The 20,770-nt window shown below is 36.2% G+C and overlaps 1 protein-coding gene across 2 annotated transcripts in view; it reads right to left on the bottom strand.

Annotated features, from left to right (window-relative positions):
• The window catches only part of GLS (glutaminase), a 68,468-nt gene that overhangs the window by 42,098 nt on the left and 5,600 nt on the right, over positions 1-20,770 (bottom strand). For both annotated transcript variants that reach the window (XM_074596215.1, XM_074596216.1), the window contains exons 2-7: positions 17,605-17,701; positions 16,983-17,104; positions 10,779-10,908; positions 9,960-10,039; positions 7,831-7,994; positions 1,064-1,122 (exon numbers count right to left, since the gene is read on the bottom strand). In XM_074596215.1, coding sequence (XP_074452316.1) covers positions 1,064-1,122; positions 7,831-7,994; positions 9,960-10,039; positions 10,779-10,908; positions 16,983-17,104; positions 17,605-17,701 — 652 coding nt within the window. The remainder of the gene's footprint in view (positions 1-1,063; positions 1,123-7,830; positions 7,995-9,959; positions 10,040-10,778; positions 10,909-16,982; positions 17,105-17,604; positions 17,702-20,770) is intronic.

Below are 20,770 nucleotides of genomic sequence, written 5' to 3'. Positions count from 1 at the left end.
TTACACCTTCTTTAAATATAAAATAACAGAAAATCATGATCTAGTAATTTTAAAATCAACAATTTGGAAATAGGAGGTAGGAAACACACTATAGCTAATGGACTTTGAACCGTAATCAATTCAAAAGCTGTAAACAAGATTTTTAGACCTCTGAAGTAACAGCATTAAGTTTTCTACTTCAAAACTCCAGGGGACTGACATGTTCCCCACAATTCTAAGCAGGTACCCTTAAAAAAAAAAAAAAGTTGTTTTTATCAGTGGCTACCAAAAAAAGGCAGAAAATACAAGTGAAGTACCTGGCAAACATTAGTGTTACATGGAATTTACGCCATTTATAATTTCGAGATATAGATAGCCATTCTAACCAAAAATAAAATACAGCTTTCCAAAAGTTGCAAGATCACAGACTAAAGATTATAAAGTCATTATTCAGCTATGGTTTACTCAGCAAAATACAGGTAACTGTTTCCAAATTCAAGAAGGCACATTTAACACTCTAACAGAAACTACATAACATAGAAGTTAAACATAGTTTAGTTGTACCATTCATTAATAGTGGACAAATTCAGTATTAAGACTGGTGTGTGAATACAGTCCCATTGCTCCTGTACAAATTACAGTATCTTCATTTCTTCTGCACAGCAAGAAATACTCTTGTAACTTTATGCTACATAAGAGCATTAGACATTCAGAAACATATTTCTGAGTGTTATACGGTACGTTCCTGAGCACATACTCTTAGCATTTAAGAAGTATGAGGCAGCTCTCACAAGACAATATCAAGTGTTGGGCAGTTAAAGAAGGAAAGAAAATAAAAGTAAAAACACTAATGAAAAAGACAGTCTTTCAGCTGCACTGTTACTTTTTAAAAATTGCTAGTCTAATATTGCATTTGTTTGGAAGTGTTACTATTTCCAAAACATCAGAGCTTGTCTACCTACTAATAAGTAAACTACCATCAGGTACTGCACACACAGGATGAAAACTGTTCATAATCCAAATAAGACACTTTTTCTACATTTCATTAAAATACTCTGAGAGAAACTAAAAATTAACTTTTTACCTTGATTAAAGACGTGATCACAATTGCTCCAGCATTCACCATTGGGTTATGAGGCCTGTCTGTGAAATAAAGTTTTCAATTACAAATATACCCCAAGACACATTTGTCAAACAAAACTAGTCAAGTGTTTAAGTGAGAAATGATAAATGTTAATGTATGATTTAAAGCTATGATTATGGAATATAATCCTAAATTAAAAATACTGTAATCCAACATTATACACAATTTTTTGTAATTTCTGAGCAAAGTATTTTACAGCTTAGAACAACTCAGCCTAATGCTACTTAACAGTCCAGTAAATTAATCAGTTTGCCATCATTTCTTTTCCTGAAAAGTTTCAGTCCTCTCCAGTGTTCCAAGATCTGATCAATGCACCATTTGCAAGTGGAACAACCCAAAGGGACTTTCCAATTTTTCCTCTAAGTTACCAAATTTCAGTGATTTTAAAAGTGTTCCAACAAGTCCTTTAAAATAAGAGAATTCAAGTTCTTGAATGTCCTCATTGCTGTACATAAATACAGTATCCTCATTCTTTTTAAAAATCAGAAGTTTCTATTGGCAGCTGCCAAAATACAAATAACAATTTACTTATCCTCGCTGGAATTTATCTAACTTTATAACTGACTTGCATATACCTGCTACACAAGTTTTTCTTTTTATCACTAATCACCATATTAAGAGTGGTTTTGCATTCCCAGTCATTCTTGGCTGCTCACGTGAATGAATCACTTCCCCCCCCACCCCCTGCCCCTTTCTTCTTTTTCCAAAAAAGCTTTCCTTATCAGCTGTCTTCGTTTCCCAAATACAAGTTTTCATTCATTAACATTTACCTCCTACAGTTACTTTTTTTTTTTTTTAAACTAACAGTTATGCTGTGGCTTCTAACTAGGATATTGATTTTTGAGGGTTCTGATGTCTGAAAACCTCAAGCAATTCTCAATACATTGATATTGTGACAGGTTTGAATTCTTTTTATTTGCTGTTACATTGTTTATCTCCAAATTCAGAAAAAGTATTAATTTAAAAAAAACACACAAAGTGTTCACTATTTTTATACATAATACACACACGCACACTAAAAGGAACTTGAGATGATTGCTTTTTGGAGATTAGTCTGATATTCACGGTACATACACACACACACACACACATTTTCCCATGAAAATCACACCGTCATGGTCAATGGCACTTAGCCATCTATGACTATCAGATAATCTCCAAAAATTAATAATCTCAAATTCCTTTTAGTATTTTTCAGAAAATCAATATTAAGAGGAACTTAAAAAAATAAGAGTCAAGTTATTCTGTTAGTGAAAAGGTAAGAGCAATACCTTCTGTCTAAAGAAGTAAAGCTCCCCCAAAATACAAACTTAGTGTCTACATACTATTTTTAAAGTTGTTAGTGCCATTCCTTATCTCTCTGCAACACTCATGAATTGTTCTCATTTAATCTGATTGTACTTAAGATCCACCTCCATTGAAGGTCCTGTTCTCCTTGCAAGTAACCTGGGCCAAATATATTTAACTTTTGATTAAATCCCGATTCTAAGTAGCAAAAACGTAGCATTTCTATAACTTCCTAACTCTGTCTCTCGTTAGGGACCAAAAACAAGAACACAATTCAAATGACCATTCACAGCATCACAGACTGCTGCTCAGAAGGGACATCTGGAGGTCATCTTCTCCCTCTCCCACTCGAAGCAAGGCTATTGCCAAGGTTACATCAGGTCAGCCATGCCTTTATCTTGGCGAGTCTTGAAAACCTTCAAACATAGCAAACCCTCTACCTCTCTAGACACCCCGTTCCTCCTAGATGACAAGTTTACCCTAACATTCAACCTGCACCTCCCAAGGCACAGTGTGGGGCTACTGGCCCTTGTTATATCATCTGCCACTACCAAGAAGAGCTACACAAATTGTCATCTTTGCAATTGCTCTTTAAGGGTTTTAAGTGGCTCCCAGGGGAGACTTCCAGCTGCTCCTTGGGAGTTATATGCCCTGGACGACACAGCACCTTGGCAACCCTCCACTGGAGCCCTTTCCACTTTTTCAGTGTTCTCCTTGAACTGGGGATCCTAACTCCAGACACACAGTCCAACACAACGCTGGCCTCATGCATGATGAGAACACGCTATCACCCTCATTTCTTGCTCTAGCTACACTTCTCTTTTTTCCAGCTTCCTCTCATTAACATCAGATATCATTCCAGTCCATAAACAAGTTAACAGCTTAATTGTATACAACCCCATTCTAAAAAGTATTTGGATAGATTTTTTGCTCTTGATTCTTCCGCACATCTCTATGGTTTCGATCTGCCACAGAGTATAAAGCAAAAAACTAATTTCCAATGCCCACATCACGCATTTGAATAAAAAGGATGTGTAATGGTTATTTAGCATTCAGCAACTCAAAAGCTTATCAATGTGGTAAGTCCACACAACAGAATGCACCCTCAAAAATTCTAACACATCTCATTTCCTTGAGGATGTCACCACTTACTTTCAATGTCACAAGGTATTCTTGGTTACTTTTTCCTCTACTCTGAAAATTCCTCTCTCACTGCCTAACATCTCAAACTACATGTACCAGTTCTGCCCACTTTACAACCAACACACCACCATGTGCTGACCTCATATGAAGAATGGGAAGAACCTTCTGATGAAAGGAGACACAGATTTTCCTGAATATGTGCTTTTGAAATGAAGCTGTGTTTTGTTCCCCCCTTGACGAGCCAACAAGGAACAATCACTGTCAGAGCCTTAACGGCTAAGGGGACATACAGCAGTCCGGCTGACCATACACTTAACAAAAGCTCTTCTTTGAGGGTCTTTCCTACTGCTACCTAACACCAGCCCATCACAGAGCTGAGCAGAACACCTTCCATTAACTCACTGCTCCCTCTTCTAAGCAGAATAAACCCTGGTAGGGCATCCGGGTCCCAGGAAAGCAATTTTCGCTATTATCTGGATAGCACCTGATAATGCTATCCAAATGCTTCCCATAAATAGGTATCTGTAATTGGCAGATAACCTGTTCATCTTGCCACAATAGCTACAGGCTTCTTGAGAGGTGGCTGATGCCCCAAGCCTGTCCACGTTCAAGAGGCATTTGGACAATGCACTTAATAATATGCTTTAACTTTCAGTTAGTCCTGAAGCGGTCAAGCAGTTGGACTACATGATTGTTTTAAGTCCCTTCCAACTGAACTATTCTATTCTACAACAAAGAACCTCTCCATTGACTTAAGATATACTGGGGCTTTTTAAGGGCCAAGATGCCTTGTGCGATGACAAGGAATGAAGATTGATACTGTAATTACAACAGTTTGCCAAAGAGGTAAACAAACTCATCTATTAATCTTTAGAAAGAGGTATCAAACTCTGCAAAGCTAACTGACACACACCACTAAAAACACACACACACTCTCTCTAAATATAATCAAATAATAAAGACAACGACCTGCTCGGCCTGCAACAAAAAAAGAAAAAATAAAACAAAAAAAAAATCTTATACACAGCTTCTCTGCAAGTCTGGTATATTGCTGTGTCATCTCATACTTCAGAGTAAGTTCATGTGTTTATCCTTAACAAAAAGCACAAGTCACAATAACCCTTCGACTTTAACAGGGGTGCCCTGATTAAACGATTTGCCTCTTGCATAGACAACCCACCTAACAGCCTCTGAACAGTAAGTATATTCCTCTCTGATACAGTGCTGTTTTTCCTGTGGGAAGGAGATACTTGTCTAGAACAGCCTTTTACATAGAGAACTGCAATATATTTAATAGGCATATCTAAATTCAAAATAAAAGAAAATATAATTTATTTATTTACCTAAAAATCTCTCCACTGGAGATCAGTTTTGAATGGTGAAAAACATGTATTTTTTTTAACACATGCAGAAAAAAACTGCTTGACAATTAGCACTATTGCTCCAGCAACCTGCCACGCTATCATGCCACATGCAAACTAGACCCTTCCCCTAATAAGCTCAAGTTACAGTGATTTTCCTCTGCCAGTTCTGACCTTTTTAGTCCATCATTGGCCTTAGACCTTTCTTGTACGATTGCCTTGCAGTCTTTAAACACAGAAAGCAGAGGTTGCCACACATACACAATACACACATTTTAATACACAGAACAGTTCACCGTGACAAGTTTTTTCTGAAATTACATCAAAATGTGTTTGTCCAATACAAAAAACTTAAAGAATTCCATCTTCAGCTAACAAAATCCTTCAGCAGAATAAACAATTTCCTGGCAATCCCTCAATTCAGATACAATGCAACATTTATTGCTGGACTGAGTTTACAAACAACTGTATTACTGGACTAATTCTACAAATAGCTGTCATCAAGAGAAGGTCCCATGTATGGATAAGAAATACTAACTGTACATATATACAGGTATTGTCAGACATGTTGCACCATGAACTCAACAAGTATGAAAAAATCTGCAAACTGCTCGATGACCATAAAAATTATTCCTGATGATGCCTATTTCAGACACATTTTACTATGTACAATTCCTGATCTACTCCAATCAACTAGAATAATCTGCTTTTAATTAACATGGGAATTGCTTTAGTCTCCTCCAGAAATCTGAATTGTTTGATGGGCCATATGTTCCCTTTGATAACAAAGTTTTAAAATTGAATATTCACAAGGCTGTAGAATTTTCCAAATTTCTATTGCACAACATGGATTTTACTGAAAACATACATGATTCTTTTTTGTTATGAATCGGCATTTTTAGCTATGATTTAAAATTGTCTTGTAATATTCCCCATTCTTTCCAGCTTGAATCTCAATACTAGTAAACAAAGAAGTGAAAGAACGGTGTTTCAGAATTCTTTAATGTAAGTCACTACAAAAAAGACTTTCGGAAGCATGTCTAGCCAGTTTTCAAATACCTGCATATCACTTCATAAAATCCTGATTACATGCACGAAATTCAACTACATCGGAATAATCAGAAAGCAAATAGATTAAATATCTATATTATATACATTAATTTTCAAATCTGACCTTGAAGGTAGTTATGTATGCTCAAACTGCCAAATACTCTGCACACCCAAACTTCGTACAACAATTTAAACCTACAAGTAAAGTGTAACCCCTTCTCCCTTTCTTCTCTAACAGAAATTCAATTTCCCTTTCTTTCCCTATAACTGAAGTGTTCCTACTTATTAGGCTTCTACCTTCTGTTTTAGTCCTTCATTTAAGAGGCTGTTTGGGTTAGTTCTAACACGTTTTCCTCATGTCAGTTATGTCAGCCGCACAAGCTTAAAAATTAAAATTTCTATCATGTAAATTCCTCCTGTCTATTATTTTCATGCACACTGGTCAAACTTTCAATAATGCCAATTCTCCTATTGCATAACAGTCTTATAAACATCTTAAAGTCTAACAGTAAGATTATAAAAGCCCACAGCCTAACAATTCATCTTGTCTCATGGTTTAATTTTAAAAGTAGCAATAAAAAGAAAACGCCTACTATACTGTTGGTCTTTTAATTAAAAATTAAAAGAACCAACAACATACTAATCCAAAGGAAAAAATGGGCAGTTTTCAGCACCATCAAAACTTTTTTATATGAAAGCTTTCTTAGGACACGAAAGACAGTCTTCTTCACACCGTACAACATAGTATTGGAAAAAACTAGGAATACAAAAACAAGACAGCAAAGCTTGACAAAATGCTTAATTCCCTCTTGGAGATACATTCACACGTTAGCATTTCATTACCACCTACTAACATAATACAAAAGACAACATCTATTGTCAAGATCCATTTTATTTGTGAATTTGGAAAGATGATTTTTAAGGTACGTACTAAATATAAGTATATATCATTTCTATATAAATTCAACACAGTCCTTGACAAATATCATCTAAGCCTTATGCTGTTAATTAAATATTAATTGCAATACCATGGCAACAGAAACATTGTCTGTTCTCTTACTGAGAAGGATCTGCTAGAAGAAACATTTGTGTTTCAGAGATAGCATCCACTATTTCCTCTAAGGCTACATGAGTCATCCTTCTCAGATTTTTGCCATCATGTTTTTAAAAATAACATTTTCATGCTTGAGAATTAATATAATACGAAAAAGAAATAATCTAGGTAAGTACTGTACAAGAAATTCTTGCTAAAGCACTCCTGCCCCAGGAAAAAATAAAACAAAATAAAAACATTGTTTTGAATGAGTAGCCAAATTCAGTTTAGAATAATGCGTGGGAAGATGTGTTCAGTTTCGCCTTCTGGAAACTAGCCAGCACTCGCCTTTGGCTCCAGCACCTGCTTCTCAGAGGGCTGAGAAGGGAAGTGATATATATGTTCCTTAAAATCAATTTAACATCTTTGATTCTTTCACCATCATTTTACAGAGGGCACAATGAACGAACACTTGCTACCGACTCAACTAAATAAATATACATTTCAAATACCAGCATTGTCAAAATTATTTTTTTTTTTTCTACAGCTGGATACTAGCAAATAGAACAGAAGTTGTAAAGCATCTTTTACTAGCACTCTAAATTAGGCAGAAGCGGGTGATAAAGGATAAGCCTACCTTGCTGATGGCAAAATATTTTGGGACATTGTCTAACAGTAAAACTTAAGAGGATACAGTAAAATGGAAAGACTAATTTTCTATATAATAGAAATATATATATAAAAAATTAATATACATAAATATATAATATATATTTTTTATAATTTTCTAAAATTGAGTATTTGCATTATTAAGTATTATATATGTCTCTTACCATCTTCATTCAGGAACAATTTGTTGAATCTTAATCCACTAGGCTCTTTACCAACATATCTGTGCACGTACTCTGTGCCAAGATCATTAACAGCAATAGCGTATTTCAAAGGCTTTACACAGGACTGAAGACAAAATGGAACTTTGGTATCGCCAACAGAATGCCTGAGAAAAACACAGATGAAGATGTTTAAAGTTTCCCGTTCACCAGCTGTGGCGAGTAGAGACTGTTAACAAAAACGCCCAAAAAAAGAAAAGCAGATTATTACTGAGTCTCATATTGAAAAACAGGACAAAAAGATGTAAAGGTTTTAACAATAGCCTCCATAAGCTAAGCATAACAAAGTCACTTGCTGGTGATTACTGCAGATGTAACAAAATAAAAGCAAGTTCAAAAATGGGTTTGTACCAGAGCAAAAAAAAAAAAAAAAAAATCACCTCAGAGCTCTTACTATTGCACTTACCCTACTCAATTGCAAACCACATACTCAAAAGGGCATGACCTGAATATAGCCACTATACATATTTATGTCTATACTAACAAAGATGAGATACAACTCAGTTTTAGAATTCGAGGGCAATAATTAAATATCTGTATTTACATCCCCTTTGATAATGGCATAGGTATTTTATTACAATTATTAAATGCTATCTTTTGGAAGGTTTACTTTCAACATCTAAGTCAGACTGCATCTCGGAATGACTCATACAAGCAGCATATGCCACATCTAGAGCAAAAGGCTCCGAGCAACCGCTTGTCTGATGGCAAATTCAGAAGTGTATTTGCTGCTTTTTTTTTGCAGAAAATGCGAGAAGGTTTCACAGAAACTCACGAAACCATTTTGGCATTACAAAAAACTAACAGTACACAACATTGAGCATTACAAAAATGAGCATTATCAAAATTTTCATTAGTACGTGTTATAATATCCAAAAAAAAGCAAAATGTTAATTTCAAATATTCAAAGAGGACAACATTTTTACTTTCAAAGCTCTTTTACTATAAATAAACTATAATTCAGACACTTAAGCAGGGAGCTGAAAAATACTTCAACTCACTTGTACAGCTCTTCTTCTAGAAATTACAGGGCATGTGGACAATAAGAAACAAACAGAGATCATAACAGATCACACTAAAATGATCCCCAGTCCACAGTCACCATAAGCAAGTCTGATGCTCTCTCAAGAATTCCCGATTTGCTTGGGACACACCAGTTACCTAAAAATTATGGTACTTGGAATATGCAGTATGACTATACCAAACCGCAAGACAGCAGAAACACGCAAGCTGATGAATATCTCACACTGTTTAGACCCAAAGGTGGGCACCCAATAGTTCACCTTGCTTCTCAGCTAGACAGTGCGAGATACTCCTTTACTTTTGGGCTCCTAACTGTCTCTGCTACACTGAGTCGCTATTCAATAAAAATAAAATCACTCAAGACGTATCTAAGACCTATACAGACCCTTATAGGAGAAAATTTAATAAACCTGAAAAGCAAAATCATGATAAGTTCTGTCCAGTCCACATCTTCATTTTCTTTTTAAAGAATATGGATATGAATTTTTTCAATGACGTGTAACAACCCTATAATAATGCTACAATAAGAATACTAACATGTAGAAAAGGAACTAATTTTTAAGTACAACATGACATACAGAAAAAAACCCAATGTAGCTCACGGCATGGGTACTACTAGTAAAGCCCTTCAACTGCCACGGATTTATATTACATAAGCATTGTCTCTACCTTGTCCTTTGGTAATCACTGAAATTACCTACAGCTTCATTACTGTGCTTGGATCGTAAGCACAATATAATCTAGCTTTAAACACACAGTATTTACAAATACTATGTAAAAATATTTTATAATAATAGCAAAATAATTAAGCTTAAACAGAGAAGTTGAAATAATGTTAAGACAGATGACCAAGTGGATTTCACTTCTTAAAAGACTCCAATAAAGCTTTTTCTTTATTAAACCATGAGGTATCATGAAGTGCTGCGTATCACAGAATACCTCAAGTTGGAAGGGACCCATAAGGATCATCACATCCAACTCTCTGCTCCTTGCAATACGTCAGATAGTTTAAATAATTGAAACAGCAAAATCTAGAAGTTAGACTATACCTCTGTCCATCCACTGTGCAAAGTGAGACACCCCACAAATCAGGGCTGAACTTGGCCAGTTGTGGAATATAGTCAGCAACCTATCACAATGTGAAATAAAACCAGAGACATTACAGCATCCAAAATATTTAACTATATGTTAACATATTTTAATTAAAATAAGTGCCAACAGAAACAATACACAAGTCACAACTGAATTATTCCACTAATAATCACCTAGTATATCTAAAACGTCATTACAAATTATTATATTCATTAGATCATTATAGAATAAATTTTTTTTTTTCCCCAATGAAAGTACAAACTTCAGCACATTCTAAGAAGAATCTCTGTTCTGTATTACGGCATGTTTAGCATTTTCAAATCATACAAAGTTTTAGCTTGTAACAAAGTTTGGGGTTTTTCAATTAATTTACTGAAAATAAGCACTAGAATAAACTTTAATTACGAACACAGGCATGGCGTTGACAACTATTTCTGTCACACAACCCAGACAGTTGTGTAGTCTCGCATAATTACTTTTTTTAGACTAAGTTTAGTCTGACAAGTTATATAGCAGTTTTACAGTTTATGTAAAATGAAGAATAATGATATTTTCTCTACACCTCAAAATAGTAAAAGATCATTAGAGGCAAGGAGCTTTATTTCTAAGACAGTTTACAAGTTGCAGACATAACTGAACTTCCAAAACTATTTATCAAGTTATCAGTTTTACATTTTGCTATAAACATTAAGAAAAGATCTCTCTACTTAACAAATATATTTGGGTAATATCAACAAATCTACATAAGTTTGAAGCAGAATTTACAAACAGGTTACCTTTCCTCCAGATTGTTTTTTAGCACTTTCATATAACTCATCGATATGTGAAGTAAACGACATAAAATCTGGAATGACAAACTTCCTCCTGAAAGCTTGAGTAAGCAACACAATATTACTTTGTACACACCTGCAAAGAGTTAAAAAAAAAAATTGTTAGTATTTTGACAAAGTGCTGTCAAAAAGCCTACCTAAACAGCAATTACATGCTATTTAAATAAGCAACATCAGTCCCTTGGAGTTATATGCCTATATGAACAGAACTTTATTGGAAAGACTTTTCAATTTTCCAATCCATAAGTTATAAATAATTTAAAAAAAATATTTAAAATTGTTCCATTGCGTTTGCTTTCATGCCTTTTTATTTAAGGCCCTTTTTTGAAGTTTCAACTGTAAGCTTGTACTGCAAGGTACTGTCAACTTGCCTTCAAGTAGCATCTACACTTGCAAAAGGGATCTAAGCCACCCAGTTCCTAGGATTAGGACACGTGACAGCCGTCTAACCCAACCCTTGTCCAAAGAGTGATAATTCCAGAGTTAGATTGGACTTCTGAGGCTCAGGGTTGGCTTCTCTCTTTCCAACTGGTTTCACCACAAACTGAACAAGACGACTGCCAACAGACCAAACTGGTGTGAGTTTCCACTCTAACAAGAGCATATCCCTGAGGAAGTACTCAGCAACATCTTCTAAACTAAACAAAAGTTAACAGTGACCAGTACTGGAAGTGTCTTGCTTCAAACTATCACCAGTTAAGGAATCTTCGCTGCTTTTTAACCCACAATGCATTATCACCCACACCCTCTGAACATCAGCCCATCTGCTACATTTAGGAAACTGATGAGGTAAAAAGGAAAGGACTTATCTAGGAGAAACAGAAGGAGGGAAGGATCAAAACACAAGCTGAGACACACTGCTAAAAGTAGTGTGCCAGTGGGTGGGGGGTGAGCAGGAGCTGGGGTGGAAATCGGGAGCCATTATCAGGTCAGCTGAAATACAACCTGATAAAGGGTATTAACAGCCCTATCCCAGTGCAAGGAAGAGAAAGGGAGGTTTAACACCAAACAAACGATTTCCTTAACACCCTCATACTATGCAGAAACGAGCTGTTAATTCAGACAAATGGAAAGTTAACATCTACGCCCATATTACAAACAAGCACATACCCTTCCAATTAAGACTTGTAATTTTTTTAGGGAAATACTTTCAGTTGGAATAGATACTTCCAATAATCCTATTATTAAAAGTCATTATCAGTTCAAAATTAAGTTGCATGAAGACCAGTGAACAGACAGAATTATCTTCCCTTTGAACCCCCCTCTCTTTTTTTAAAGCTTCAGTTTGAACTCCTTTGTACTTAGGAAACTTTATCCCACATTTAGCTGACAAGCATTTCAAATGCTGGAATGCACTACCCTCCACAAGTGAAAGAGAAACAGCGGAGAAGTTTCCGTTGTACAAACCGGTATCTTAAGAGTCACTCTGTAATAAGCTGCTTTGATCGTCTGTTAAAATAGCAATTGAGTTGGTTCTGTTGTAATTTGTCATGCTTATCCACTCCTTTTTTTACATATCTTGCAGAGAAATCCTGTCCATTTCTGTTCCCTGCAGCCTCCAATTACAGTTATCTACTCCAGGTGCAACAACCCCTTTTCAAAAGTAGCAACAGTTCACGGCAGTGACACATGCTGAAGGAAAAACAATGCACGTAGGCACTAGGCTTAACCTTCGGATGCACTTCTACATTGCCTGAATCACCTGGATAGCATGAAGAACTCTTGTAAGAAAAAAAAAAAAAGTTCACCTAAACCTATTAGAGCAACTCAAGAAAACAAAGTGTGGAAAACAACAAGGAGGCAGTATGCACTGAAATACAGTCCTCTGATATAATATTACATTTCTGAAACAGGAAGGGCATTTATATGCTTACCAATTCACACCAAGTCTAGGATTCAATAATTCAAGCATTTTAAGCTCAAGATTGAAACTCACTGCAGAAATAGCTGTGCTGGCTAAGGACATTACTTATTTCTGCAAGAAGTTATTGTTCCCAGACTTCTGCCAAGCTCGGTGTCCGAGTATTTACCCCAGTACTCCTTAACCCAGGCAAATCATATGAATTCACAGGCATTAAGTATGGGAGTTCAATTAATCTAGACAGGTATTTGGAACAACTACTGCATTGACAAGAGGACAGGGTCTCAATAAGCTTCAGTGAGCAGTAATATTTTCAGTCAGCAGAGGAAACGAGCCTTGACAGCCTCTAATATTCTGCAACCAGCATTCGTCCCCACTGGTTTGTGTTCCAGGTAACCCTTCAGAGACAAATGCTCTGAGGCTCAGGAGAAGCGGAGCAGTAGGAAAAGGAAGGAGGAATTTAAGTAAGGGAGGAATTTAAGTAAGTGAATATATTGATAAATAAAAATCTTTCTACAGCCAAATTTTACTAACAACGTAGCCCTTACCCCCACATACTCTAATGGTGTTCAGGACAGATACACTAAAAACCTCCCACCTCAAATTCTTCCATTTCTCCAGACTTTATAGTCTCACCATAAAAATTCTGTCTTGCCAAATCCCAATCCAAGCACTTCTTCCCCCATTTGAAAACGCGTCTTTTCAAACTATAAAACCTCCCTGAAACATTTGGGTTAGGAAGATTAAGATCTATAATAACTTTCACTGAAAGTAACAGTTTCTGGTTGTTTTTGGAAACTGAATCTTTGGTCTCCAGCATAAAGTCAGGATCACTTTGTTTCCTTTATCATACAACTTGTTACATTTTCCTTTTTTTTTTTTCCCCCAAGTTCTGGCTGGGCTTGCTGATTATTGCTTCCCTACACAAAGTAAACATCTGCTAAAAACAGCATCTGAAGTCCCACCAACTCCGAAGAACCGTTAGGCCATCTATATAGCTGAATGGACACCTTTCTGTCATGTTTGAAAAGCTGCAGTATAAACACTACAGAAAGGAATGCAAAACTCCATTTCCAACTAGCAAGACTAACTTTGTAGAAGTGTTCCATATATTCAGACATTTTAGAAAGACAAAAGTGACATTATTTTGACAAAGGAGGTATTAACATTATAACATAGCAGAAGTCCTCTACATCTGTCAAAAGCTTTCTAATTGCTCAAGCAAATAGGATGAAAACATTTATTAATACCGGGGTTGAGCATATCTAAAATGAAAGTTTTCCCTCAGGATTTGCTACACAGAAAACTGAGAGCAGCAGAGCCACTCAGAAGCAGATAACCTTGTTTGAGGTCCCGCATCAGAATGTCAGGTTTATGCCTAGAACGCAACAGCCCCAGATTGCTGCTTCCTACCTGCAGGTCAGGGAGATCTGGCTACCAACACCACAGTTCCCGGTCAATAAAGCTGGACAGACAGCACCTTGTGACAAAGGCTAAGCCTACAAAGCCAAGTTAGTTATTCTGAAAAAGAACTGAATTTAAACCTCAGAGCTGTAACTGTTAGTCAGTCGCTATCATCTCACTCAAATTTACACCATTTTTCAACATAACTCACTCAATTCTGATTGCCTCATGCCTTTCCTTCACCCTCCCCTCCACTGACCAAAATATTGTTAGTTAAGACATACAGCTTTTTGCAAGTCTCCTACTTTTTCTGTTAGCAGTGAGCTGTGAGTTGAAGGAAAAGCTAAGACGAGTAGGAGGATCTCTTACAAAGATTATTAGGAATTTTCCTACAAATTAGCTACAACGTCATAGAAACATACCTATAAAGTAGGATAGGTCAAAACGTGCACGCTTCATGAGGAAGATTAGCACGTACAGTCTTCCTATGTGTTAAGTTGCCTAAGTTTCATCTGCCAACAGTCGGATAGTACTAGTACTACTACTTTATTAAGTATTACCACAGCTAGGGTACAAAAAAAAGAAAAAAATTCACATAGCAAGCTAACTCGCATGCTGCGCTGCTTTCAGTAAGCAGGCTGTTCTCCACAACGTATCATTCATGCTACAAAGACCACGTGTTATGTTCTACAGATGCAACATGAACAGCTAATTCAAGAAATTTGTCAAGCGCTCTCTCTGATACGTGCACCAGTGAAGCCCTCAAGAAACTCTGGAGATGAAAGATTAAAAACCCAAACTGTTCTGCCTGTAACAGGGAGACTTTTTTCCACATTTTTATTTAAGTGGAAAGTACTGTTAAGCCAGAAATCTTCAAAGGAAAGCAATTTTAGTCAAATTGGAGTCTAACGTTTAGAACAACTAAAAAGGTGCTTAAAGTTCTATTACAGAGACAGGCAGCGAGCTAAAATATTTTACAGGTAATTTCTACTGGACTCAATTGATTTAGTCAAGCTTATGCTACCACTACTGTATGTCACTTATCCTTGATGCTTTATTCTATCCATCAGCTTTGGATTCAAATTCAACAGGAGAATTACACCACTGACTTTTACGTGTAGTGAACTGAAGCTTCAAAGTCCTAAGGTAAGTAACAGCTGAGTAGACACATTATTACATTTCACACCTTAAACACCTGGAAGAGAACAAAAAAATACAGGAATCCTTGTACAAGTCTCCACACAGCAAATGCAGTATGCCTAGGGGAACAGATAACTGAAGTTTGGGGAGTTTTAATTTATAAAAAAGGTTAACACCTGCTGCTGCGAATGAAAATCTACTATGTGAGAAGAGATTCACCTCTCCACCCTCTGCATAGTCTTTATGGTCAAAACTCTTCCTACACAAGAAGCAACCACATAAGCTTTCCACAAATTGTCATAGTAACAACCACTCCTCTAAACAGGGGATCACGGGCATTATAATATTCAGCCCTCTAGTTAGCAATCACTTGTCCTTTTTTAAATATAGAGCCCTTGCCAGAAATGTAATTCATAGTTCACTATTACAAACAAGCCTTCTACTATAAACGTAATGCATACTAGCAAAAGCATTTCCTTTCCAATCCAACCATACTCCCAGGAAGGTTTCTGACTCTAACAATTTAGAGCTGTGCTGACAAATAACCAGTGAAGACCTGGTCTTGAACTTAAATACAGAAATTAAGTTAGTCCATGTTGTATCTTTAAAAAGTATCCCACATTTGATTAAGGAGTTGACTGGTTTGTTATTTTGTCACACACAGAGACATTCATTTTTTCTCAATGTACTTCCAAAAATGTTTATATATATTTAAAAATATATATCAGATACACTTTCTGTTTATATAAACTATGTAAACATATAATATAGTATAAGCATATACTGCGTACTATATATTTTATATACTTATATGTATATAATATGTAAACACACCTTTTTTATATACTTACATATTTTAAATTGTAACTGAGAGGAAATAGAACTAAACAGCATTAGCTCACAAATTCAAAAAATGCTACAGAACAACAAAAATTAACCAATTTTGATAAAAGTATACTCTTCATGAAAGAATCAAGTTTTAGATATTATGTCATTTACCCTGTAAATGGAATAAAAATATACACTGAAAAAAAATAAGTCTACAGATTTTATTTCAAGATTTAGGAGCCTCTAAACTTACAGTCTTTTGGCAGACAAAAACTGTAAGTAGAGGAGCAAAGGAGTGGGCTTGGAATGAACTGAAGACAACCTGAACAGTGCTTATATTGTTCAGTTAACTCACCACAGACTTTTCTTACAAAAAAAAAAAAAGTATCATTGAAATATGGCACATAAATCTTTTCCAAAAAAGACCAAAGCAGTATCTACAGTACCAACTGCTCTCATTTCTACATATCTTGAAATTTAACTTCACTGTATTTTTTTAATATACTCACTTTTAGAATTAACTACATACATACTCACTACATCTCACTACAAAGCAGCAGCATCCTGAACTTCAGATTAAAAACTGATGATGCAGCGAGACAGAAGTTTTATGTACTCATACTAAATACTCCATGCTGCATCGATTAATTTATTTGGCATCTGATCAAGAGTTGCAGTATGGGGTCAGATATACACGCAAACAACACTGATACAATAAACTCTTGCAGAGATCACACAATCTGTCTGCTGTGTGAAACCAGAGAACAAACTCATATGAAGACAGCATCAGTAGGAGCGTGTGTTTGACTCCCCTTCTAATTACACTTTGATTTATATACCTTATGTCCCTCCTAAGACAGCAGTCGGTAACACACAGACACCATTCATTGAGAATTATACATTGACAGAAAGCTTACTTTTTAAAAAGGTCTTTGTCCAGCATAACACCATCTGAAGTTGTCTGAAGGGTCAGTCTTAACATATCCATGCACTCTTTCAATCGGGGATCAGATGTGCGTAATCCTGTAGATTTGAGTGCCTAATACAATAAAACAATAATTACTAAAATGAAAAAATACGCTTTTACAATCAAGTTCTCCACTGCTCGGTCTCATTTATCAAGATAAGAGACAACTACCACTGTGTTATCAACACAGAGACACTCTGACACCTTATTGATCCTTTTGCCATTTCCTTCTGCCACTTTGACTGCATCTGATGTCAAAGAATTAACATCATTTGAAATCCACAGTGGTCCAACTACATCTTTACACAAGTGCAAATACTACCTGCCATGGACACAGATGCTTTCAAGCATGCTCTTTTGCGCAGCAGAGAAGTGAATAACAATACTAGTACACTCATTCCCTTAAGTACAGAAACAGTGCGGGGGGCGGGGGGGGGCAAATATAATTACATTCCTTGCTGCAGCTAGCCATGTATAACAGAAATTCTTTGCTTTGTATTCTTGCATTTAGAATGTTAGAAATAACCTCATAGTAGTTAGCCTTCTACAGCACTCTGGAACAGTAAACTTACAGTTATGAATTTATGAACTGGTATTTTTTCTTGTCCTTCTGCAATAGTATAGAAAAGCAGATCTTCTAAGCTCGGAAGGAGACCTTGCTTCACTTTACTGAAAAAAAAAAAAAACAAACAAAACATGCACAGATTAGTTTAGTGCATATTTTTATTTACACACATTTTTGCATTACTCACAAGTAAACATATTTTCACTACTAGTGTAACTACTACCATTAATTTCAAAGAATGCTTTCACCAATGAACACAAAGCTTACTTCAGCTTTAAGTAGGGAAAAAATTGTACTATTAAGAGTAGCACGCATACACTTCATAATAGCAAACACTTAACTGCAACATAGCCGTGTTTTTACTGACATACATTTATTGCTAAGATTATATTTAGAATTCTTTTGGAGCAGCTTCATCACATTTCCCTCAATGTTACAGAGGATACGCACGTTGCTTGCACAAAGACTAAAGTATTTATAAGACTCAAAGACCGACATGACTCATAATAAAGCTGTAAGAGAAGACTGACCCAATGACTCCACAGGCGAGAAAAAGGAAAGAGATGATGAATGTGCATTATTTTCTTCAAATTAGTCCTGGTTTTAGGAACTCCTAGAAGGAGTCCTAAAGCCCTTGTCCTTCTAGAAGCTTATGGAAGCCTCAACAGTTACAGGGAAAGCAAGCAAAGCCATCTGCAGCACAGTACAGTAACCTGAACCACCTCCGGCACCAGCAGCAGTAACTCTCATGGTGTGTACTTGGCAGAGGAAGTTAACATGCAGCACAGATACATCTTTAATGGTCACTATGTTTATCAGTGTAAACACACTGGCCCTCAAAGAGTTCCACGTGTTAGCTATTTTACTCTGAGATATGCTTCCTGTATGCCCAAGTTTTTCTGTAACTTCCATCTCAAACTGAAACGTGGAGGAAACCTACCAGATCAAGCATCAAGAAAGATGAAGCATCAAGATTCCAAGGAGAAAGCTCTAATACTGACAGCTTTCCCTCAAAGCCTTTGGAAGTTCTCTAAAAGTTTAACCTCAGAGTTTTGCCTTTCCTTGATATTCCAAGGGACCCCGCAGCAGGCAGGAGCACAGGCCTGTACTCAGTTTTTTACTCAAGTTCTTTACTAAAACTTACTTCCCTGTAAGTACGGCATCATAGCATACAGCTGGAATGTACACTTCCAAACTGCTAGAGGCAGTGATAGCAAAGGGCTTCCAATCTACTCTTTTGGTCCCCTGAAGTGCTTGGGTTTGTTTCTAGACAAAGCCAATGTTCTGATGTTTGAGAGACAAAAATAAACAAGCACAAAACAAAACAGTTCTCTAGTAAACGTAGACATAAACTAAAATGCAGAGTATGCAGTCTTACGTTATTTTAGCCATCAATTTTAAAGCTCAATCTTATGATCTAATAATATCAGCAATGCTTTGTTTCTATACTGTAATATATAAAAGTTATTGCCCAAAAGTAGAACACTCAGTAGCAATTTATCTATTTTTATGCATGCGTGCACATGTGTACCAAAAGCAGGTGTAAGTTCTAATCATGAAATTTTTCACGAGAGTAGTTATTCTTTGAATATTGGTAGTCAGGGTTATAACTACAAAAATAAAATACTACAACTAAGGACAGACCCTAGGTAGGCCAACGCAATCTTACAGGCTGACATTTAATCCTCCCTCTTCTCCCAATACTAGCTTACTCTAGCCCAACAACAGGTCAGATTTATGATTATTTTTAATAAAAATCTGATTATATCCAAATACTCTTTAAGACAACCTTTAGATAGCACTCACCTCCCTCCTTTCCTCATAACTAGCAGTGAAAACCAGCAGTAAAAATCTCACTTCTCATTTTCCAATTTATTTAAAACACTGTACTTACATACTGAGAACAGAAGACAGCTTTGTAAGCCAACAGAACTTTCCTTGTCTTCCAGTCTGGATTTTTTTTTTTTTTTTAAATGATGCTGGATGACTAATGCACAGACAAGCAGGCAATTCAACCAAGACAAACACTTCCAACTACCTCAAGCAAATTACTGAACACCCTTTTTCCTAAAGAAAATTCAAGTCTTCCACACAGCACATTGCACTTTCAATCTTTTGAGAACAGTATGTCCAGTCAAGCCAACAGAACCAGAATTACTAACACACCAACGAAAGCTTCATCCTGTATCTGCATCCTAACTCTGCAGCTACATACTTTGTTTTTTAAAGCTATGCTGAGTTACACCGTCTACACCCCTACGTTTTCCCCATTTACGCAGAGCATGTAACTAAGCTCCGCAAAGCATCGAGTTTTAAGGAATGTCTCTGCTACAAAGCTCGTTACTGGATTGCTGAAGGTCTGACTGAGGAAACTTTCATACCTCACTTTGACAAAAGAAGCCGGCAAACAAATTGAGAAATTTTAACTGATAACCTATTTAATTACAAGATTCTGAACTATTACTCAGAATTTTACATCTGTTCCAAATGTGGAATTTCTATCTGGAAGGGTGCAGAAAAAAAACAAACCCTCAGACATTTGACCAAGATTTTTATCTGCCTCTTCATAAGATTTTAATCTATTAAAGAGATGTGCACCTTTCACAGCATAAATTCTCTCTTGACATAGTTTCCATATCTTTCACATCTGCTGCTGTTCAATATTGGGTCAGTCAGCCTAATTTAACAATGGATCTGCACTGACTGCCAAAGCAAAGAGGATGGCATTCAATATATTTACAGAAAATTGCTTTTTGTCAAATAGTCCATCTTTTGATAAAGTTTATCAGCTAAATAGAGGTGAAAAGGCTTGCTCTGCAGTTTATCAGGTCAGTGATGTAAGTAACTAATGTTTGCTTAACCTAAAAGCTATGTTTTGGCACTGGGAGCACACTTAGCAAGATAGTGCTGTTCAGCACACGGTGTAAAGAGCTGTTTTTCAAGTCAGGGAACTTGCAGTTTCCACAGCTGATTTAAAGTGGTAATTCCAGTTTATTCCATTTCAAGAATAATGACTTTGATACTTATTTCCCTTCTTTAAAAAAAAAAAAGAAATTAAAATTAAGCACCAGACTACTACACAACTAGACTTCTCCAGTGGTACTCTCATCTGTGGGCTAGAATACTGGTGAATGCTCCACACCGCTCTTTAAATATAAACAGAATACAGGAGT

The sequence above is a fragment of the Larus michahellis genome, chromosome 7 (assembly GCF_964199755.1).
Source record: "Larus michahellis chromosome 7, bLarMic1.1, whole genome shotgun sequence".
NCBI lineage: Eukaryota > Metazoa > Chordata > Aves > Charadriiformes > Laridae > Larus > Larus michahellis.
Note: the sequence above shows the minus strand (reverse complement) of the source record. Positions and strands in the feature narration are given on the sequence as shown.